The 22,461-nt window shown below is 37.8% G+C and overlaps 1 protein-coding gene across 1 annotated transcript in view; it reads left to right on the forward strand.

Moving 5' to 3' along the window:
- The first annotated feature begins 300 nt into the window (after positions 1–300).
- The window catches only part of GARIN2 (golgi associated RAB2 interactor family member 2), a 38,788-nt gene continuing 16,627 nt past the window's right edge, over positions 301–22,461 (forward strand). Inside the window, exons 1-4 of the mRNA XM_072986122.2 lie at positions 301–1,842; positions 1,964–2,163; positions 18,632–18,768; positions 21,382–21,584. Coding sequence (XP_072842223.2) covers positions 18,685–18,768; positions 21,382–21,584 — 287 coding nt within the window. The 5' untranslated portion in view covers positions 301–1,842; positions 1,964–2,163; positions 18,632–18,684. The remainder of the gene's footprint in view (positions 1,843–1,963; positions 2,164–18,631; positions 18,769–21,381; positions 21,585–22,461) is intronic.

Here is a 22,461-nt window from a genome sequence, read left to right on the forward strand (position 1 = left end):
AATATGAAAGAGCAATAAAATACATGGCATTAATTCATCAGCAAGGACTTTACAGAATTCACTGTTGTACCCACCTATTCCAGACATTTATCTTGATGGGAGTTTTTGAATGGCTGCCTTAATTTCCAGTTTGGTTGTATGAAAACTGAGGGCATCTCTGTGGTTTTGCTAAGCAAATCCTCTCAGGCTATCAATAAACTTTTCTAAATTCAAATCTCTACTTAAATCTGATTTGTATAGATTAGATTAAAACTCTTGAAACATATTATTTTAAACAGAGAGAAAACTGTTATACTTCCTGGGCACTTTATTCATGTTACTACATTTCTTTTTAAATCATTTGTTAGCAACATGTAGCTAAAGCTGGCTGGATCGTTCAGTGGGTTAGGTATTTGGCTGATAAGTCAAAGACTGAGCATTCAATTCCTCATTGTGCCTCCTGAGAGAAAAGCCAGCCTGTGTAGCCTTGGGCAAGATTCACAGTCTCAGGGCACCACTTCCGATTACACTGAAGCATCATTGCATGGTCATGTACCCCACAGATTAGAGGGACTGTTGAGAGCTCCTCAGAAAGGTCTGGAAAGGCATTCTTTTTGTAAAAGTGTTTGATAGCCATGCTTTAATTTTATTAACTACAGGTTGGTCAGAATTCAAAATGTTACATTCCAGTTTGCTGTATTGTAAATTTTTCTTCACTGTAGCAAAATATTGTCAAGCGCAATCATATTACACCAGCTAACACTTTTCAAGTGAGTAAACAAATATTTGTTTACCTGTTCTGTAAAATGCTTCTAGGTCAAGGAAATTTTTTTAAAAAAATGAAATTTTATATTTTAGCTTTTGATTAGCTACCTGAATGAAAATGTGAAAATCAATTTGTACAAGAGAGACACAGTTTCATATCAGTTAAAGATGTTAACAAGGTTATGCTGCAGTATCAAGAACATATAAAACAGCTAAACCAAGGGATATGCACAAGAAACTACAAAATATTGCCTGTAAATTCCATGACATTTGAAAAAAGACAGGCTGGATAAAAGCGGCATCTAAAAAGAGAAGATGCCACTAAAAAGTCTCATCAGCAACAAAGGCTGCATAGCTCAGTATAGCCACAGTATTCTGTGTTTAACAAGACAACGTTCTCATCAAAAGCCAATAATTGCAATGGTAATTATAACCATAACTACTGGGGAGAAAGGCGGGATAGAAATATTTTAAATAAATGAAATAATGTTTCACCATATCAATTCCAACTCCTGCCAAACCCTTCCAGTGTTCCTGGGTAGACAGTACTCAATCGTTTTTTACTATTCCTTTGGCGGGCACTCTGGTACTGTGCAGCTTATCCAAAGTTACCCAGGGGGCAAAGGCCAGATGGAAAATAATTATCCTAACTTTTCACTGAAATATATTCTACACACATCAAGCTTGCAGTTCTGGAAAGTGGATATGGATGGTGAAAACAATTTAGTATCATTGATGTGCCTGTTTTTCTAGTCCATGTGAAACTCTGATAAATGTTTTTGAATAACATTCCAAAATAGTTTTTGCATTTCTGTAGTAAACCTGAAGTGAACTATTGTGCTCTTCTCAAATTTGTTTTTTAAAGTTGTCACTACTTCACTATTTCTCCTACAAAAATGTCCTGCTTGTACTTTTTAGATCTTTCTTTTGGATCTAATAATATTTGAATTACTCTATATCCACTAACAATATTGCAATCTTCCTCCAAGGTTTAATTTTATTTCAGGAAACAGTTGTGTGCCTTGGTGTCTTGCTTATGGATCTCATGGAAACAGTTTTGCATCCTGCCAGACCAGAAAAGGTTGCAAGGCAAAGAAGGTAATGCTTTCTTTGTTCATTTCAAATATGCTAATAAGGCATTATTACCTCAGAGAACAGTGGCTATTGGAGGTTGCTTCACTTGTCAAACCTTTGTTACTTATACCACTGTTCTGACCAGGTTCCCAGTTATCTTGCCAGGACAAAAGCCATCTGCCAGTTGAAGCCATGAAAGACTAAAAGGAATTTAGCACTTCAAGGAATAAACCGTGACAGATCCGTGCAAGTTGCCAGCTTTATGAATCTAACTTGCATAGTGGAGACCATCCTCTACTATATTTTGCATAAAGACAGACTTCATATTTTAAAAAAGGAGGACAGGTAAGTCCAGTAACACTATACAAATAACTAAACATGGATTTTATGTACATGGTGTATAATGATTTTATTATTTACCTTCATTATTACAATGTTGGTACTTTTTTCTCTAGATTATACAGAACTGATTTTCCTAGGTCTAAAACTAAGAACATTTAATTTTTAATTAATACAGTGGGGTCTTGACTTAAGAACGGCTCGAGTTAAGAACATTTTGACTTAAGAACCACTCTCATAGGAAAATATTGACTTGACTTACATACTTAGATTTGAGTTAAGAACTGAAAAAAAACCACGTGGGAGGCAGGGAAAGTGCAAAATGTGAACTTTCAGTTAACTGTTGGCCAGTGAAAAGGGTGCCTGTCTGCTTCCTCACTCCTCCCAGCGTTTAGAGAGTGGATTGGGAGACAGTCTTCAGACTGCCTGGTACTGTACTGCCTGGACTGTATTTTCCCTGCCTTCCCTGAACCTTTCTTGACCTAAGAAAAAAAGAAACAAAAGATCCCCTCTAGTGGTCGAAGGCGGAATAGCAGCTTCCCATTAGTTTCTATGGACAAAAAGATCAGATACGGATCAAATGGTTTTCAATGCATTCCTATGGGAAATGCAGATTTGACCTGAGAACTTTTTGACTTGAGAACCGCCTTCCAATACGGATTAAGTTCTCAAGTCAAGACCCCACTGTACTGAAGTTGTCTGTCGATTCTATGTATCTATTTTGGATTTAGCACAGCTTCACTCTAAAGTTTAACATTTAAATATACCAAGTAACTTGTTAAGACTCATGCAGTTGTAAACACGTTTACAGTGGTGCCTCGCATTGCGACATTAATTCATTCCGCAAAAATCGCTGCAGAACGAAAATGTCGCAATGGGAAATAAAAAAGCCCACTGAAACACATTTAAACGCGATTAATGCATTCCTGTGGGCTTAAAACTCACAGTTCAGCGAAGATCCTCCATAGCGCGGCCATTTCTGGTGCCTCTTAAGCGAGGAATCCGTCCCAGAAAACAGCGGGCGGCCATGTTTTTTCCCCAGCGGCCATTTTGAAACCACCGATCAGCTGGCCAAAAATGGTCGCTTTGCGATGATCAGTCATCGCAAAGTGAAATTCCCCCATAGGGAACATCGCAAAGCGATCGCTTTTGCAATCGCAAAAAATGTGTCGCAAAGTGATTTCGTTACTAAATGGAGCTGTCACTATGCGAGGCACTACTGTACCTATATTACTGCAAAACAGACAGGCATAGACTACCCAATATTAGGCAAGTGACAGGTTCATCTTGACAGACTTCTTTATTTTTATCTTTATTTTATTTTTAAACATTTATATCTCACCCTCCTTCCAGGAAGCATACAAGGCTATATAACTGTTCTCTCCAAACTATTTTTTCTCAAATGAAGCCCATGACATAGGTGACTGGCTCACGTTAACCAAAATGAATGTTACGACTTTGGGAGATCCTGAACCACAAAAGCCTTACACATAAATAGCAGGCATACTGACTTATCCTCAGATGCCTCTGTTGCAATATAACAGCCTTGAAGCTGATCATTAGATTAAAAACATCTGATCCTTTTCTTGCTGTGGCTTTCCCTTTGCTTTTGCTTTGGTAACAGTTTCAAATGAGTGTAGAGATGTTGATCTACTTCAGTGGTCGGAAAACGGGTAAATTACCCCAAATGGGGTAAAAATGAAAATCCCGGTGGTAATGAGCAGAGTACTACCCTCCCCACACCCACACCCTACCCTCTGCAGCCAAACCTCAAACTGCAAGCCACCTCTTCCTGTTGCTTCCTTGGTTGTAGCAGGGCACTTGTAAATCCTCCATTCTTTCAGAGATCAGAGATGAGCCTGCTTGATTGGTTACAGCTGTGGATTAGCCCTGGGCAATCAATCAATAAATCAATCCAGGGGGCTTCTTAATGACTGCTTCCTCTGGAAATAAATGCAAGCAAGTAGGAGGAGGGAAAGGATCAAGTTAACGAGGGAAGGAAGGAAGGAAGGAAGGTGGGAGAGACAGAGGCTTCATCAACCTTATTTAAATGTATGTAGAAAATGTATGGAGAAAAGGGAGGGAGGGATGGAAGGTGGATGTGTTTGTGTGTGAGAGAGAAAGAGAGACTGAAAACTATGAAAAAGAACAGGCAAGCAAAAGAGAAAGCTTGAATTAAGGTGTGGGGGGGAAGGGTGGCTTTTTAAGGTGCTGTCTAGGTTTATCATTGCTTTCCTTCCAACGAAGGATTTCATGGCTGCTGTCACCATCTGCAGTGATCATGGAGCCCAAAAAAGTAAAATCGGTCACTGCCTCTATATCTTCCCCTTCTATTTGCCAGGAGGTGATGGAACCAGTGGCCATGATCTTAGTTGTTCTGATGTTGAGCTTCAGACCAGTTTTGCGCTCTCCTCTTTCACCCTCATTAAGAGGTTCTTTCAGTCCTCCTCACTTTCTGCCATGCTTTTGTGTAGTCAATGAAGCAGAAGGAGATGTTTTTCTGGAACTCTCTGGCTTTCTCCATAAACCAGCACATGTTAGCAATTTGGTCTCTAGTTCTTCTGCCCCTTTGAAATCCAGCTTGTACTTCAGGGAGTTCTTGGTCCACATACTGCTGAAGCATACCTTGTAGGATTTTGAGCATAACCTTGCTAGCGTGTGAAATGAGTGCAATTGTACAGTAGTTGCAGCATTCTTTGGCACTTCCCTTCTTTGAGACTGGGATGTAGACTGATCTTTTCCAATCCTCTGGCCACTGCTGAGTTTTCCATTCGTCGTCATTTAGTCGTTCAGTCGTGTCCGACTCTTCGTGACCCCATGGACCAGAGCACGCCAGGCCCTCCTATCTTCCACTGCCTCCCGGAGTTGTGTCAATTTCATGTTGGTTGCTTCGCAGACACTGTCCAGCCATCTCATCCTCTGTCGTCCCCTTCTCCTCTTGCTGTCACACTTTCCTAACATCAAGGTCTTTTCCAAGGAGTCTTCTCTTCTCATGAGATGGCCAAAGTAGTGGAGCCTCAGCTTCAGGATCCGTCCTTCTATGAGCACTCAGGGTTGATTTCCTTTAGAATTGATAGGTATGTTCTCCTTGCAGTCCAGGGGACTCTCAAGAGCCTCCTCCAGCACCACAATTCAAAGGCATCAATTCTTCGGCGGTCTGCTTTCTTTATGGTCCAGCTCTCACTTCCATACATCACGAAGTGAGAGCTGAGTGAGAGTTTTCCATTAATGATGATTAAAAAAGCATACTGGTTGTAACATAAAGCTCTGCTCTCACCTGTCCATCACAGGTGGGCAGGGGAACATCAGCCAATGAGAGGACGGAGGGTGGTGCAGAAGGGGGAGGAGCTGGATTATATAAGGGGTGATGTGTGAGTGAGAATTCTGGGGAGAGTTTTGGAGTTTGGGAGATGAGAGAAATTGGTTGAGAGAGTGAGATAAGATTTGTGAGAGATAGTCAGTGAGGGAAAAGTCTATGTGAGGTACATTAAATGAGAAACTTGATTTACAACCTATTTTACTACCTGTGATTCACTCCTTTTATTTTGTCAAATCAATAAACACAGTTTTTGTTTTAGAAGAAACACTTGTCCTTTTTGATTACTGAATAAACTTTGGTGGCAGCAGTAGAAGAAGAGTAGTGAGCACTCTAGGAGGCCTGAGTTGACAGCGGCGTCAGAGTGGCTCGCTACACTGGTCCTTTGATATTGGGCTGTGGCACCAGGGTGGGTGACATGACCTTTAGCCTGGTTTATTCCTTTTTGCACACCACACATAGAATGATTAAAGTGGTAGGGAAAGCCCCCCCCCTTTCTGCGTTGGCTGTCTCTAGCAAGCATGACATTGCTAGCACCACTCTGGCAGCCACTGATGATGATTAAATCCTCTGCGAGCTAGCAAAAATTTAATGCAACTTGCTAGGCATGTTGGACACCTTACTACTCCCTATACCGCCCCATGGCTGGAGTGCAATGTGTTCCCGCAAAAATAGTGCACATCTTTGTCAAATTTGGTGCATCTTGCTAGTTCAGTACACAGCCTGTGCAGATTCAATAATATTTTTAATTCAAATAATGTATGATTTCCTTCCTTTCAAATCAAGGGGGTAATGTTGGTGTATATAATTTTTTTTGGGGGGGGGAAGGTAAAAAAATTCCCTGACCCCTGATCTACTTGAAGGAATGTCACACACTGGCATATGGATCATGGCAAGCGGCATACAAGTTACATTTAATGCTGGACAGTTTTTGATAGTTAACATGTGATCATATATGACAATTATTGGAGAGAATTAGATATATAATATAAGCTAAGCGATCTTCAGGCATTATGACCTCTGGATTTTATGTACACACTTAGAGAGGAAGACCTAGACCCAATCCCTTCCCTAAGTCACTTTACTTATGTCTGAAAAGTGAAGAGTCCTGCTTGGATTTAGGTTAACCAAGGGGGTATAAGGTGTCTCAAGAGAGTTATAAGGTATTTCACAGTTGATGCAAATAATAAACAGTAAATCTGAATATTTTATACTAATAATCCTGCTTTTCTTAAAAAAATTCTGTACTGCATAGGCATATAGAAATGAATTTTCCTGTTGCAAATTCATATAAATTATACTTGCTAAGAATTATCTCAAAACTGGCTTATATGACCAGCATGTTCAGAAACAAATGCCTGTGCATATAGATATCACCAGATGGTCATTACAGAAATTAAATAGTCTATATAATTGGAGGAAGATGGAGCTATATTCTTTTTATGAAAACAACACCAGGGACAGACAGTGGTATAGATCACAAGTGCTTAATCAAAAACTAGAGCAAAGTTGAAAAACACTACTAAAAGAATTATAGGGCCAAAATATAACTTAAATATTCTGATGAATTTAAAGTCCACACAAAGAACAGATCTCCATTACTAGATTCAGTTAACTGTGAACCAGAAGAACTGCAGATTGAAACCACAGATATTCTCAAAGAAAAATTGGGAGGGGGGAGACTATTTGTCTAACCAAAAAAAGATAAAACATGGATAGCTGTTAAAATTCTTTAAAAAGTTAATGACAAAAAGCAAAAGCAAAACAGAAATAGGGTTAGAATCCAAAATACAAATTTTCAAAACTTTTGTCAAAGAAAAACAAAAGAATAGTTACAATAATTGGTATAAAGAAATAGAAAAAACAAAAAAATTGGGAGGGCATCTCTTTTATGGGATCCAAAAATCAAACAGAAACGTAAACCAAGATGTTAATGCTAAAAGATCAACATGGGAATATTTTATTTAATCAGGAGGATATTTTAAAAAAGATGGAACAATATAGTGAAGAATGATAAAATTTATCTCCCTATCCATTCAATGTATATGCAAAACACATCACATAAAAACTAGATTAGATTCAGATGACAGAAGAGTGAAATTGGTAGAAGAAACACCAATAGTTTAAGATAAGAAGATTACACCATAGTAGAGGCAGAAAAGAGCACTGACTTTAACAGATTACTGATGAAGATGAGAGAACAAAGTGCAAAAGCAGGATTGCATTTCAACATTAAGACCAAAATCATAACTACAGAAGAACAACATAATTTTAATGTTGACAATGAAGAAAACAGAAAAATTAATAGTTTCTTATACCATTGTTCAATTATCAGTCAAAAGAAAGAATGCAGCTAATAAATCAAAAGAAGGCTGAGAAAGACACTTATGAAGAAACAGATATATATTTAAGGATATATCACTGGAAGCCAAAGCTAAAATCATCCATATTAGAGTATTCCGGGTTGCTGTGTATGGTGCAGCAGATAGAGTGATGGACCAAGACTTAGAAGATCTGCATACTGTATAAATCTCTGTTCAGTCATGGAAATTGGGGGAGGGGCACTGGAAAACCACACATGGTCCAGCAGTTAAACTGCAGTATTACAGTCAAGCCTCTGCTCACAACCTGACTTTGATCTCAATGGATTCAAGTAGCCAGCTTAAGGCTGACTCAGCTTTTCATATTTCGGAGGTCAGTAAAATGAGTATCCAGCTCAATGGGGGAGGGCAAGGTGTTGTTTGCATAATTAAGTAAAGCTCCCTGAGAGTGTTTTAGCATACAAGTCGAAACAACAAACATTTCATTTACCTTGAAAAACCAATTAGGGTCGCTACTAATTGGTTCCAATGTGATCACTCATAATGCACACATGTATGTATATGAAATCTGAACGGTGAAGAAACCTGATGATAGAAAAAATCTATTAATTCAGAATACAATGTTGCAGAGAAACTGTACAGATAGCAAATCAAGCCTGCATTCTCTCTAGAAGCAAAAAATAAATAAATAAATAAATAAATTGAGATTATCATACTTTGGGAACATCATGAGAAAACAAGGCTCACTGGAAAGAGATAATAATGCAAAAACTGAAGGCAGGAAAGAGAGAGAGAGACTGAATATCAGACGGATTTTCTCAACTGGACCCTGGGTTTGATTGACTGAGCAAAGCTGTTAACGATATAATTTTTGGAAGCTCACACATTAATAGAATCTCTGTAAGACAGATGTCATTTCTGCCAGAATAGCGATGCACAGCTGAATTTTCGTCTCTTCATCCTGGAATGTAAAAAGGATGATAAATGCCCTTCTCTCTGCCTGATATGTGAGTAAAAAGTGTTTAAACTTCTTATGAAAGTTTCAGGCAAAGATAGAAATATTTTTTAAAGTTTAAAAATACCATCACTTATCTGAGAAATGTGCTTTCGCTTTCACCTGGAAAGACAGGCTGTTAGAGAGGCGGAAAAAAAAATTGTTAAACACGGCTTGGCTTCTTGAGTTATAAATCTTCGCCCTGCATATGAGGAAAGGCACAGATAAGAAAGTCAAGAGCTAAGTACGTGAACACCCATATAAACCATCAAATAATAGCTCCAATCGTCTTGCCTGTTTAAAAAGGGTGGAAGAGGGGCAGCCCCTCATTAACAAAGCCTCTAAAGGAGCTGCTGGAACAGAAGAGGCATCGAGTAGCTTTCTTGAAGTCAGCATGGGGAAAAAATGTTCAGAGCTTGCCGCTTCTGTAAAGGGGGTGGAAGGACAACTTGAACAGGTTCTCTCTAAAATTGACATCTTCATAAGAGGAAATCAACAGATGGGACAAGATATATAAAAACTGCAGGGAGAAATGACAGACATTAAGACAAGTCCAGACAAAATAAAGGGCAGGATGCAACAATTGGAAGATTTTCAGGGCAAAGCAAAAAGGCAACATCAGACGGTAGATTAACTGAAAAAAAGTTGTCTATCTGGAAGATAATTCAAGACGCAATAATATCAAAATAATGAATTTTGAACTTAAGAAAATGAATCTGAAGCGGGAAGTTGCAGATTGGATTAATTCTGTTATGAATTCCCAACATGTGGCTGTGGAAGATATTGAGAGAGTACATTTTGTTGGGAATCCAAGAAGAAACAGAAGACCCATAATACTGAAATTTTTATCTATGTTAAGAAAGAACAGTTCCTTAAGGTCATTAAAGAAAAGCCTGAATTGCTAGTTTATAGACTGAATTCCATTCAGATCTGTCAGGATGTAAGCCCTGAAACCATTCAGCGGAGGAGAACAATGAAACCCATCACTTCAATTCTAAATAAAAATGGCAAAAGATACAACTGGGGCCATCCAGTCTTTTTGAAAATATGGAAGGGTGGAATCCTACACAAAATCTACTCCTTTGAAAATGGGAAGAATTTGATGGTGGCCTGGGGACTTTGGCAAGATGATGAGAGTGAACAAGGGACAAACAAGCAAGTAGAGCTTGGTTTGAAAGAGAAGATATTTTGACTAGAAGAGATTACTGGACATTATTGGATGTCTGAAGAGTTTTTTCTGCCCCCTTTTTTTCTTCCCCACTTCTTTTCTGTAAGGTGGGTTGGTTTTTTTTGTTCCTTTTTCTTCCATTTCCATTTCTTCTTCCCCCCCTTTTTTTCTTCTCTCTTTTTCTTTCTTTTTTTTTTGGTGGTTTTTTGATTTGATATTTTTTTGTTGTTATTGTTTTGGATTGTTTGACTGGGTTGGGGTTGTAGAAAGAAGAAGAGATGTTAGGAGGGAAGGCATTAGAAGATAGATAGATAGATAGATAGATAGATAGATAGATAGATAGATAGATAGATAGATAGATAGATAGATAGATAGATAGATAGATAGATAGATAGATAGATAGATAGATAGAGATAGAGATAGAGATAGAGATAGAGATAGAGATAGAGATATGAGGTGGGGTGAAATAGGGATGAAGATTTGGCTAGGGTCCAGACTGGTGGAGGTGGCATCTCCCCCCCCCAAGAGCTCACGCCAAACATTAATGGGACACGGGGAAATGGGAGGGAAGAAAAGAGATTATATGTAGGTAAGAAGGATAGGGATAGGAAATTAGAGGTAGATGAATTTATTTTTTGTTGTTTTTGTTTCATGGGATGCACAAAGGGACTGAATAAGAGGCAGAAGATGGAACGGATATGAGGAAAAGCATAAGGGTGGCGACTTTAAATGTGAAAGGCCTAGGGTCTGTATTAAAGAGAAGGAGGATAGAATTATTATTAAAGAAAAGAAAAGTTGACATTATCTATCTACAAGAGACACATCAACCAAAGGATGGAGTTAACGAATTAAAATTACAAAACATTAACATATATGAAAAAACTTTTGGGACCTCTAAATCTAGAGGGGTAGCAATATGAATATCTAAACATTGTGAATTTATGGTAAAAGAAGTAATAAAAGATAGCAATGGTAGATATTTTATAATTCAAGGATAAATTGGGGAATAAGATTATACATTAGTAAATGTGTATGCACCAAATATGAATCAAGGAGAATTTTATAAAACTGTGATTAAAGAAATGGAAAATGTTAGGAAAGGATATGTAATCATGGCAGGAGATTTCAATATGGTTCTGGATAAGGTGAAAGATCAATCTACATGTAAAAAGATGAGTTGAATAAAAAAGGTACCCTCTTAAGTAGGATACTAAACACTATGGATTTGAAAGATATATGGAGAGAATTGAAGGGGGACGAAAGAAAGTTTACATATTATTCTTCTGTACATAATAGTTATTCTAAAATAGATTTTATGTCTATATCACAAAATTTAATTTCAAAAGTAGCAGATACGAATATTAATGTGATAAAAATAATGGATCACACATTGATGGTAATGGAGATGAACGTTAAGAACAAATATAGAAAAGCTAGGAGATGGAGAAGAGATTCCAATATTTTTCAGCATACAGAGGTTGCACATAAAGTTAAAAAAGAATGGTTGGAAATATGGCCATTTAATGAAGCAGGTGGGAATAAATTACAGTGGTGCCTCGCATAACGAGTGCACCGTTTAACGGCGAATTCGCATAGCGATCCGTTTTTTGGGATCGCTAATGCGATCGCATACCGCTGCTTTCTATGGCCGAAAATTGCTTTGCGACGATCGGTAAGCGTTTCGCATAGCGATTTTTTAAAAACAGCTGATCGCCGGTTCCAAAATGGCCGCCGGATGCCCAAAATGCCCGCGCGCAGCGTTTTCACGCCCTGCCCTCGCTTACCGAGGGCACGAAAATGGCGGCCGGATGGGGAAACATCGCAGAATGGTGAGTTTTGGGCCCCACTGGAACACATTAAGCAAACTTTAATGCATTCCAATGGGTTTTTCCGTTCCGTATAGCGATGTTTCCCCATAGCAACGGTTAATCCAGAACAGATTAACCTCGCTATGCGGGCACCACTGTAGAAGTGCTATGGGACACTATGAAAGCAATTATGAGAGGAATTGCTATAAGAGAATCTTGTAGACTAATGAAATTGAGAGAAGAAAATATAAAAAACATTGAAGAATCATTAAAGGATTTAGAAAGTAAATATTTTATAGATAGAGATAACTAAAAATTGCTAGAGATTCAAACTAAAAGAAAAGAATTAGAAGGTTTAGAGTTAGAAAAGGTCCAGCGGGACTTGATATATGCTAGGAGGAATTTCTTTGAATATAGTAATAAAAATTCGAAACTTTTAGCTAGAATAGTTCAAACTAAAAGAGCAAAAATATAATTGGAGTGGTTAAAGATAAAATGGGAAAGAATTGTAGTTTAATGAAAGAAAAACTAAAGATGATACAGGAATTCTATCAAAATTTATATAAAGTTAATAGTGTATCAAAAGAAGATATAGAAAATTATATTAAAGAAAATGTTAAGAATAAATTATCAGAGAATGATAAAAAAGACTTAGATAAAGAGATAAAAGAGGAAGAGATTATAGGAATTATTAATAAATTAAAAATGGTAAAACTCCAGGTTTTGACAGATTAGGATCAGAATATTAAAAAACTTTTAAACCAATATTGATCCCTAAGCTAAAAGTACTCTATAATGAAATACCGGAAGGAGAGAGAATACCAGATTCTTGGAAACATTCATTAATAACTCTTATCCCAAAGCCCAATAACGATTTCACAGACCTAAATTCATATAGACCTATTTCACTACTAAATCAAGATGCAAAGATTTTTCCTGCAATACTTGCGAATAGAATGAATAAGTTTATTATAAAATATATTAAAGAGGATCAGAATGGTTTTTTAAGGGTAGACAAATGGAGAATTTAACTAGAAGGGCCTTGAATATTATATACAATATAGAAAAAGATAAACTGAAGGCAGGTATTTTATCATTAGATATATTCAAGGCATTTGACTGTGTGGAATGGCCAACATTAAAGATTTTGTTAAAGGGCTCAGGTCTTGGAAAGAAATTTAGGGGGATAATAGACCAATTATGTCTGGAGAATACCTCTGTAGTAATAGTTAATGATGGGATGACAGAACAAATAGTTCTAGGCCGAGGTACTAGACAAGGTTGCCCTCTTTTTCCAGTTCTGTTTAGTTTGATTATTGAAATGTTAGCAAATGTAATAAGGAATGATAATTTAATTGAAGGTATGGGGGGAAAGAATACAATAAAGATTAATCTATTTGCTGATGATTCCTTGTTCACAGTGAAAAATCCATTAGAATTTATAGATAAAATTAAAATTCATTTAGAAAAATTTGGAAAAATCTGGATTATGTGTAAATTGGCAAAAATCTGAACTAATGTTGTTTAATCATAATAGAGTAGAACAAGAAAGGTTCGTTGAAAAATATGATTTTAAAATATGTAAATCAATTAAATATTTAGGAACAGATCTAGCAAAAATATTCAAAAAATAAAGGAATATAACTATAATAAACTAAAGGAAGTGATGAAAAAGAAATTACAGGAATATGGTAATTTTAAGCTATCTTGGTTTGGAAGAATTACATTGATAAAAATGAAAATCTTACCAAAAATTAATTTTTTATTTAGAATGCTACCAATACAGTTAACAGAGGATGAACTGAAATTCTGGCAAGGAATGATTAATAAGTACTGTAATGAAGGGAAGAGATCTAGAATAAATAAAAAGTATTGCTATAAAACAACAAAAAAGGTGGTATAGGTTTACCAAATATAAAAAATTATTATTTGGCTAACCAGTTGAGGTTTATTGGGGAGAGTATATATAATCCAGAAATTTGGTGGGGTAATTTGGTGGGAAATGGAATCAACAGAATTACAGGCAGATATAGAAAAATATCTATCAGTATAATTAAGAAAGATAAAATAAGTGAAATTAATAACCCATTCTTAAAGACATTGCTAAATATATGGTATAAGTGTAAAAAGAATTTATGTTCATCATACTCCCCACTCGGATTAGTGACAAAACAGAGAATTTTCCTACCAATATGAAAGTGTATGTGGAATTATTTAAAGAAAAAAGTGATTAGATTGAAAGATTGGTTGTATAAAATGAGATCAATAGATCAAATGAAACAAACTCGTCAGAACAGGAGCATTTAATGGTTGAATTATATACAGCTAGAAAGATGGACTAATGAATGGGTAAAGAAATATAATAAAGGTAGAGAATATACAAAATATGAACAATTTTTGTTATCATATGAGGACATTCGGGTAACTGACTCAGTAAAAGGTACTGTGAGTAAAATTTACTTCTTAATTAGAGGAAGAAAAAAGTGAGAAAGAAGGATTGAAAATAGTGTGGGAGCAAGATACAGTGGGGTCTTGACTTGAGAACTTAATCCGTATTGGAAGGCGGTTCTCAAGTCAAAAAGTTCTCAGGTCAAATCTGCATTTCCCATAGGAATGCATTGAAAACCATTTGATCCGTATCTGCTCTTTTCCGTCCATAGAAACTAATGGGAAGCTGCTATTCCGCCTTCGACCACTAGAGGGGGATATTTTGTTTCTTTTTTTCTTAGGTCAAGAAAGGTTCAGGGAAGGCAGGGAAAATACAGTCCAGGCAGTACAGTACCAGGCAGTCTGAAGACTGTCTCCCAATCCACTCTCTAAACGCTGGGAGGAGTGAGGAAGCAGACAGGCACCCTTTTCACTGGCCAACAGTTAACTGAAAGTTCACATTTTGCACTTTCCCTGCCTCCCACGTGGTTTTTTTTTCAGTTCTTAACTCAAATCTAAGTATGTAAGTCAAGTCAATATTTTCCTATGAGAGTGGTTCTTAAGTCAAAATGTTCTTAACTCGAGCCGTTCTTAAGTCAAGACCCCACTGTATTGGAAAAAGAATAAATGAAGAAGAATGGAGGAAGATATGGAATATGAGAGTTTTAAGATTTATGTCAGTGAGAATAAGGGAAAAAAATTAAACTCAGTTTAAGATGGTATTTTACACCATTAAAATTAAACAAAATTAATGCCAGTTATCCGAATGTCTGTTGGAAATGTGAGAAAGAAATTGGTACGTACTTTCATATGTGGTGGGAATGTGAAAAAGTGCAAAGATTTTGGAAACAAATTTTTAAAGAATTAAGCTATATATGTGAAAAAGGTATAGAATCTAATGCTGAGATTGCTTTGTTATCAATATATGAGAATGTAGAATATGACAAAATGACTAAAGAATTGATAACCAATTTATTAACAGCAGCTAAACTGATTATAGCTAGGCAATGGAAATTAAAAGTTGAATTGCAAATCGAAGAAATATGGAATATAGCAATAAATGATAAATTAACTTGTAATTTAAAGGTTAAGAAAGGAGAGCTGAATTTTTTTTAATGAAATATGGGGTAGATTTTTGGAATATGTGTTAAGAAGAGGAAAAGGAAAAGCTCCAAATGAAGAGTCAATGCAATTTTGGAGAAGAGGACAATAGAAGAAGAAGAAGAAGAAGAAGAAGAAGAAGAAGAAGAAGAAGAAGAAGAAGAAGAAGAAGAAGAAGAAGAAGAAGAAGAAGAAGAACAACAACAACAACAACAACAACAACAACAACAACAACAACAACAACAACAACAACAACAACAACAACAACAAAAAGGAAGAGGAAGAGGAAGAGGAAGATTACGGCAAGAGGTTCCGCTTAGTGGGGAACACAGTTAAATTGTATTTTAGTTTTTGTGTTATATGTTTTTTTGTATATGTTATGGTTATAGAATTTTTTTAAAAAAAATGTAAAAAAGAATCTCCGTAAGACAATGTGACAGCATATAACAATAGCATATTCATAAAGCAAACTTTTTCTCAATTTTATAACTAAGGAAAATATTTTACCTCATGAAAGTGTTCTGATAAAAGAATTAGGAGCACCACCATTTCCCGTACCTGTGGCCAATGTAAATATCCAATATAAATGGGAAGGGGAATGGAAGGTAGCTGTGTATGATGATACCCCAGCGCCATGCCTAATTGGAAATGATTTGGCTAGGCATGTGAAGAATGTGTGTGTCGCTACCCAATCTTAGAGGCAAATCCAACCCTTGGTGAAGTCTATAGGAATTGAGGGCAAACTGTATAATAAAAATGCTCCTCTTCTGACTAATTATCAGGAACCTGCTGGGACAACAAAGACAGAGAGAAAAGGTCATCTGTGCTCTAATAATGAGCAAACTTCCTCAGAAGTGGCCACAGAACAAAAGTTGGATGCAAGTTTACACCTTTATTCAACTTGGTGAAGTCAGAGCCCCTTGAACTGCAACTAGAAAATCTGGGGAAAATTATAATGGTGCAGGATAAATTATATAGAGAAACACTAAAGCAGCCTCATAATAGACAAGGAAGAAGATATCAACAGTTAATTGTCCCTACAAAATACAGAGGGAGAATATTGGAAATGGCTCATAACAGAACATTTGGGGGACACTTGGAAACATCCAGAACTACCCATAGAGTGAGCCAAAATTTATTCTGGTGGGTCAGCAAATTAAAGAACATTTTAAGAACTCTGATACCTACCAAAAATGGGCAATAAAAGGGACAAAAAAAAAAGCCAAATTATGTCTACGCCAGTCATTAATGAAGCTTTTAAGAGAATCAGCAAAGATATAATAGGTCCCCTTACTAAGATCTACATGGAGAAATAAAAACTTCCTTACTGTGGTAGATTATGCTATCAGATATCCAGAAGCCAACACAGACATCACTATTTCAGTAATGTATACATACTACAAATTCCAGCTGTTTGGAACTTTGCCCTGTCAGGTGATACTAAAAATGCATCAGAGACAACGCATATGGAACATGTTCACCTTCCTCTCCTGCTGTGCACAAAGGGTCCAGGACTCACTGCAGTACAGGAGCGTACTCAGGACTCAGACTCTATAGACCTGGATCTTGGTATATGCTGTCAGCTTCTTATTAAGCCATACTCTCTTTGTGAGTCTAGAGAACATAGCAGCTGTTTTGCCAGTGCGTTTATCCAGCTCAACATCTAGAGAATTTCAGAGATCATTGTGCCAAGGTACACAAAATCATGAACCCCCAATTCTCGTGTAGAGATGCTAATAGAGGGAGGTGAGTCCACACCCTGGCCCATGACTTGTTTTCTTCAGGCTGATTGTTAATTCAAAATCTTGGCAGGCCTTGCTAAAACAATTCATGAGTTGTTGGAAGTCTTCAGCAGAAGGGGCAACAACAGTTGTATCACTGGCAAAGAGGAAGTCCCACATGCATTTCAGCTGGACTTTGGTCTTCGCTCTCAATCTATAAAGAGCTTTCCATCTGATCTAGTCCAGAGATAGACACCTTCTGTTGCAGTTCCAAAAGCGTGCTTCAGCATGACAGCAAAAAAGATTCCAAACAGCCCTGTTTCACTCTGCTTTGGATGTCAAAGGAATCTGATGTTGAGCCATCAAAAATGCGCCTTTCATTTGAGAAAAAATATATAATATGTGGTCTGGAATTTATTGCTCTTTATTGAGAACTGTTTGGAGGTTTTAAATGGAGCAATTATTTCTAAGGGGAGAAGTATGTGAAGGAAACCCTGGCCAATCCACTTGTTCACATGTGATAGTGTATGTAGTCAGCCTATCCAGGAGCCTGAAGGAGGAGGTGGCTAGAGGGCTGGAGTAGTGAAAGAAGCCCAGAGGTATTAAGGAAGAAAGGGAAAAAATAAAATAAGGGTTTTGATGAAAAAGGGAGTACAGAATTGAGCAAATGTTAAAGCTAGGGAGAAAGATAAAGAATTTGTGGGTATGAATTATTTTAATTGGTTGTTGTAGATGAAGAAAAACTCAAGCTCAAATTTGTTCCCAGTCTAATGTCCCTATGCAATTAAAAGTTATTATTCTTACTCTTTAGCCACTGGGTCTGGTGTGGTAAATGGCTGGTGACAGACACACTACTGGAAATATGTTTTAAAAGGTGACAGGCCTGGGTTGGCTGGTCACACTCCCACAAAAATGAAATTTCCAAAGGACAGAAAAATCTGTGACTTAGGAAAAGGATTCGATCTACCCTTCTACATAAGAAGCTAATTCCATGCTTTTTACACATACTGGTATCCTGTCATTTCAAGCCATGCATTATGAAGCCACTGCAGTAACATGATCCTTTCTATAGTGTGTCCCATTCTGAACTACTTCTCTACTTCGCTTCTAGGTACTAATCACTGCTAAAACCTATACAAAATGAACAGTATATGGCTTGTTTCATGCCAAAGCAAGGCACACAGGAAAAACATGTCTTCTTTGGGCATGGAAAGAGGGGTGGGTTGGAAATCAGAAGTGGGAAGATCCACAGCTAGTTGCCTTTAAGCCAGTGAATTTTTGTAATGGGTGCTGGCCATGAGAGAATTGGTGAATTTTGAAAGCTCAGTCCCCCAAACCCTTCCCTCCTTTTGTAACATTTCAGTTGTACTTGTACAGAACAATGAAGACAAAATGCCCATTGCCATATTAAAGACATGTCTGAAATGTTGATTTCTGCATGTGCAATAGTCCACAGGAAAGGCTTACAAATTATTTATGCAGAATATTTATATCCAATACGGTCTATTTTTTCTATTTTCCCTACTACTCTCTTCTACTATAAGACTGGTAATTGTATAATAGTATCCCATCAGCAAATAACAATTTCCCATATCATTTTGTTCTTGTCTTTTTGTAGACATAGTAAGAAGTCCTGTCAGATACATAGAATCTGCAAGCTGCATTCCGATTATGGGAGATCTTCAAAAAGTTCTTGAAAAAGGAGAGTATATATCCTTGAAATCTGCTCCTGTGTTTGAGAGCAAATTTGTTCAGGTAACTGGAACTTTTAAAGAGGACTGCTTGTTTAGCACTGCCTGAATTGCTCTAAATCACTGGTTCTTAACCTTGGGTTACTCAGGAGTTTTGGACTGCAACTCCCAGAAGCCTTCACCACCAGCTGTCCTGACTGGGGTTTCTGGGAGTTGCAGTTCAAAAGCATCTGAGTAACAAAGGTTAAGAACCACTGCTCTAAATCATGGGCGTCCAACCTTTCACCTTCCCTGGGCCACATTAGAAGATGAAAATTTGGTTTGGGCCGCACATAAATTTGGTTTGGGCCACATGGGGGGGCAGCCCTAGCCGTCCTCCGCAGCCCTGCTCCAAGCGCGCTTACCGGCAGCTGCGATCTCAGACAGCAGAGGCTGCCAGCTTCGACTCCAGTGGCTTTATGGGGTGGGGAGGGGGTCCACCTATTGACGGGGATGGCGCAATGCAGTCACGCAGCCCCCCTCTCCCCTTCCCTCCCACTCCTTCCTTCCTTCCCTCTCTCCCCCCCTACAGTTGTGACGTGCCCCGGGCGCATTCCGGCCGCAAGCGCCGGCAGTGTAACTTGAAACTTTGGAATTTCTTTTAAAATAAAAAATTGCACTGGGCCGCATTACAAGCCGACCTGGGCCGCATGCGGCCCACGGGCCGCAGGTTGGACAAGCCTGCTCTAAATGAAAGTATAACCATTGAATCAAATTATCCATTCAGTTGTATTCAACCCCTGGTGATTCCATGATCCAGCTCACCCCATGATAACTATACTACAAACTAAATCTGCTGAAATTTAGATACCACATACACTACAGCATAATACATGTGTCCAGAAAACTATGAGATAATGATCAGTTATTGCAGCCAAAAGATGGACCAGATGTTTGGAAAGTTATTTCCTACCACTTGCTTAGTCAACTCCCATCTTTGTTACTATTAGGATACCAAATGTGTGGCTCTCCAGCTGTTTTTCTGCTACAGGTTCCATTACCCCTCACTATTTGTTATGCCAGCTAGGGTCTACAATAGCTGCACTTCAATCTCATTTGAAGGTCACATTCCTTTGCCCTCTTCCAGCACAGGAGGATTCACCAGCTGGGTTGAGAAGGTTGATTAATACCTTCCAGAGAGAGAGATCCTCCCAAACCTGGAAAGAGGTATTTCCAAGACTTTTAACAAACCCTTCTTGGACCCTGAGAACTGTTATAACTACCAAACATCTCTATCTTAGGAAATGTACTTGAGTGGATGGTGACCATTCAACTTCAGGCATTTTTTGACAGGACCAAATATCTGGGCCCATATCAAACTGTTTCAGACCTGATCTTATATAGAAAATTTCCATAGTCATACTAATGGCTGAGCTGGACCAGAATAAGAGATCTTCTCTCCAGAATAATTTTAATACTCTTTCATTACAGTATTGTTTTGAGTGTGATCTCTAAGCTGGTAGCTAGAACATGGGGTTTCGGTAATTCTGTTCCTACCTAGAGGCCTAATTTAAGAAGAAGATATGAGGGGAGTACAGCATATCCTCAGGGTTCTATCCCACCCTCACATTTTTTCAAAATCAATGAAAAACTGCTACATAACTGCCCAGAGACCTTTGGGTAGTGTGGGCGGCATATAAGTAAAATTAAAAAAAATAAATAAGTAACATTATCCAAGGATAGCAGATCTGTTATTGAAAGTATGATGAGAATACTCAGCTCTATTTTTTATCCAACTCAGTAAAAAAAATGTAAATATTTGATCATTATCTGTGACTCGCAGTGGACTACCAAGTCATCAAACAATTCATCTGCTTAGGAAAATAGTGTCCAACTTGTTCTAGGAGGTTGCACATTAAACTTAAAAGATCAGACAGACACACAAAGGCATTTTTGCAAGCCTCTAATTTACCTCTAAGCCCTGCTGGGCCAGCCAGTACAATTTTTTTAAAACAAAAAATAGCCGTTTACACTTTTGAATGCCTCCAGGAGCAGCAGCTCCAGCGATTAAGCTCCTACCACTACTATAAAATGTATTCTATCATCGATTTGATAAGATTTGTCATGTCCCTTCATTGTTATTCCAGCCATGTGTGACTGCGACACACTCCCCCCCCCACAAGCGTAACATGCCCACCGTGTGTGTGCAGGGGCTGAGATCTGTCTCCATGGCCCAGTCCTGGGAAGCCCATGGACCAGCACCGGGCCGTGGACCGGGGATTGGGGATCCCTGCATTAGAGGAAAGTGTAAATATATTAAATAAGCAAATTTACATTCTTCTCATTTCTACTGAGTTGAGCTCAGTGGAGGAAAGGGAGATTCTAAATGTTATAAATAGCTCCTTCAGGTATATATCCTGGTTACAGTTTCTGTTCTATTTGTTAGGACTGAGAGACTGAAAACCTGTTGGGTATTTCAAGGTGCATGCAACTTCATTGTTTGTATACAATTTACATGCACCATAAAATTGCCTTTAATCAGCAGCAATTTGCCACTACTGATGACATTATCACTGTTACACACATGGAACTGCACAATTGAATTTCAGTTCTGAATCCTAATAGTACACTGAGTATCCCCATTCATTTGAAATAATGTTGTTTATTTTATTATTTGAAGTAATCTCTCTCTTTATAGGTCACTAGAAGAGGTGAATCAATTTACCTTCATAATCGTCCCAATTATGTAACCATGGGCATTTGTGCCTCCAGCCCAAACCTGTCGAAGCCAAATGTGATGCTGCTTGCACATTCAACTCCTTCATCCTCCCAGGAAGCTATTTCAACACGCCCAGCAAGTACAAAGCACTCGTCTTCTGAAGATGAATTAGTACTCACTAGGTAAATTGGTACTGAGGAATGTATGACTGAAAACCAGCAAGTATTAAAGTAGTTTGCTTTACTTCTGGATTAAGGCCTACATCTTTCCCAATTCACAGTGTCCCTTAAAAAATAAAATGCCTATACATAAATTGTCTTCACCAAAAATCGATGCCTCACATCAATTAATTTCTTAGTAGCAGCAGCACAGTATTTTCAGTCGGTGGCACTCTTTTTCCAAATTAGGTGAAAGTATAAGAGGTGCTTTTTATTCAGCCTCCCATGAGAAAGTCTTATTGACAATGAAATGCATAATTCTTTAGTCGTGCTCAAGGAAATCAAGACAAGGAAAAGTACGATAACCACCAACATTGCAAGGGAAGCACAATGAGTCTGCAGAGAGTAGGCACATGTGGGCAAGACCACCTGCCAAGGGCCTTGTCCACAGCCCTCGCCCATCTGAGTGGAGACAGAAATTAATGGCAGTGTCTGCTATTTTAGAAGTGGTGGCCTATACATATCTATTGTTCTCCACAGAGATGTTCACCTACTGCCAACATTATTATCTTTTAAGGTTATTGTTAGGTGCCATCAAGTCACATCCAACCTATGGCAGCCCTAACAGAGTATTCAAGGCATGTGAGACATTTACAGAGTGGTTTTACTAGTGCCGCCATCCACCAGTGAGTTTCTATGCCCAAGCAAGGATGTGATTACATATATTACTCTATCATTCCATCCAAAATACTAACACTGGATCTCTGTTCTTTAAGTTTCAGGAAAAAGGATTTACCCAGCCATTTTAATTGTTTCTATCTTTTGCTTTTTCCTTTGATCTGAGTTTTACTAAATGTTTTACTTTATGCTTTGTACGCACTCTATGATCAGAATCTAGTAT

This window comes from Pogona vitticeps, chromosome 1 (genome assembly GCF_051106095.1).
Source record: "Pogona vitticeps strain Pit_001003342236 chromosome 1, PviZW2.1, whole genome shotgun sequence".
NCBI classification, from domain to species: Eukaryota; Metazoa; Chordata; class Lepidosauria; order Squamata; family Agamidae; genus Pogona; species Pogona vitticeps.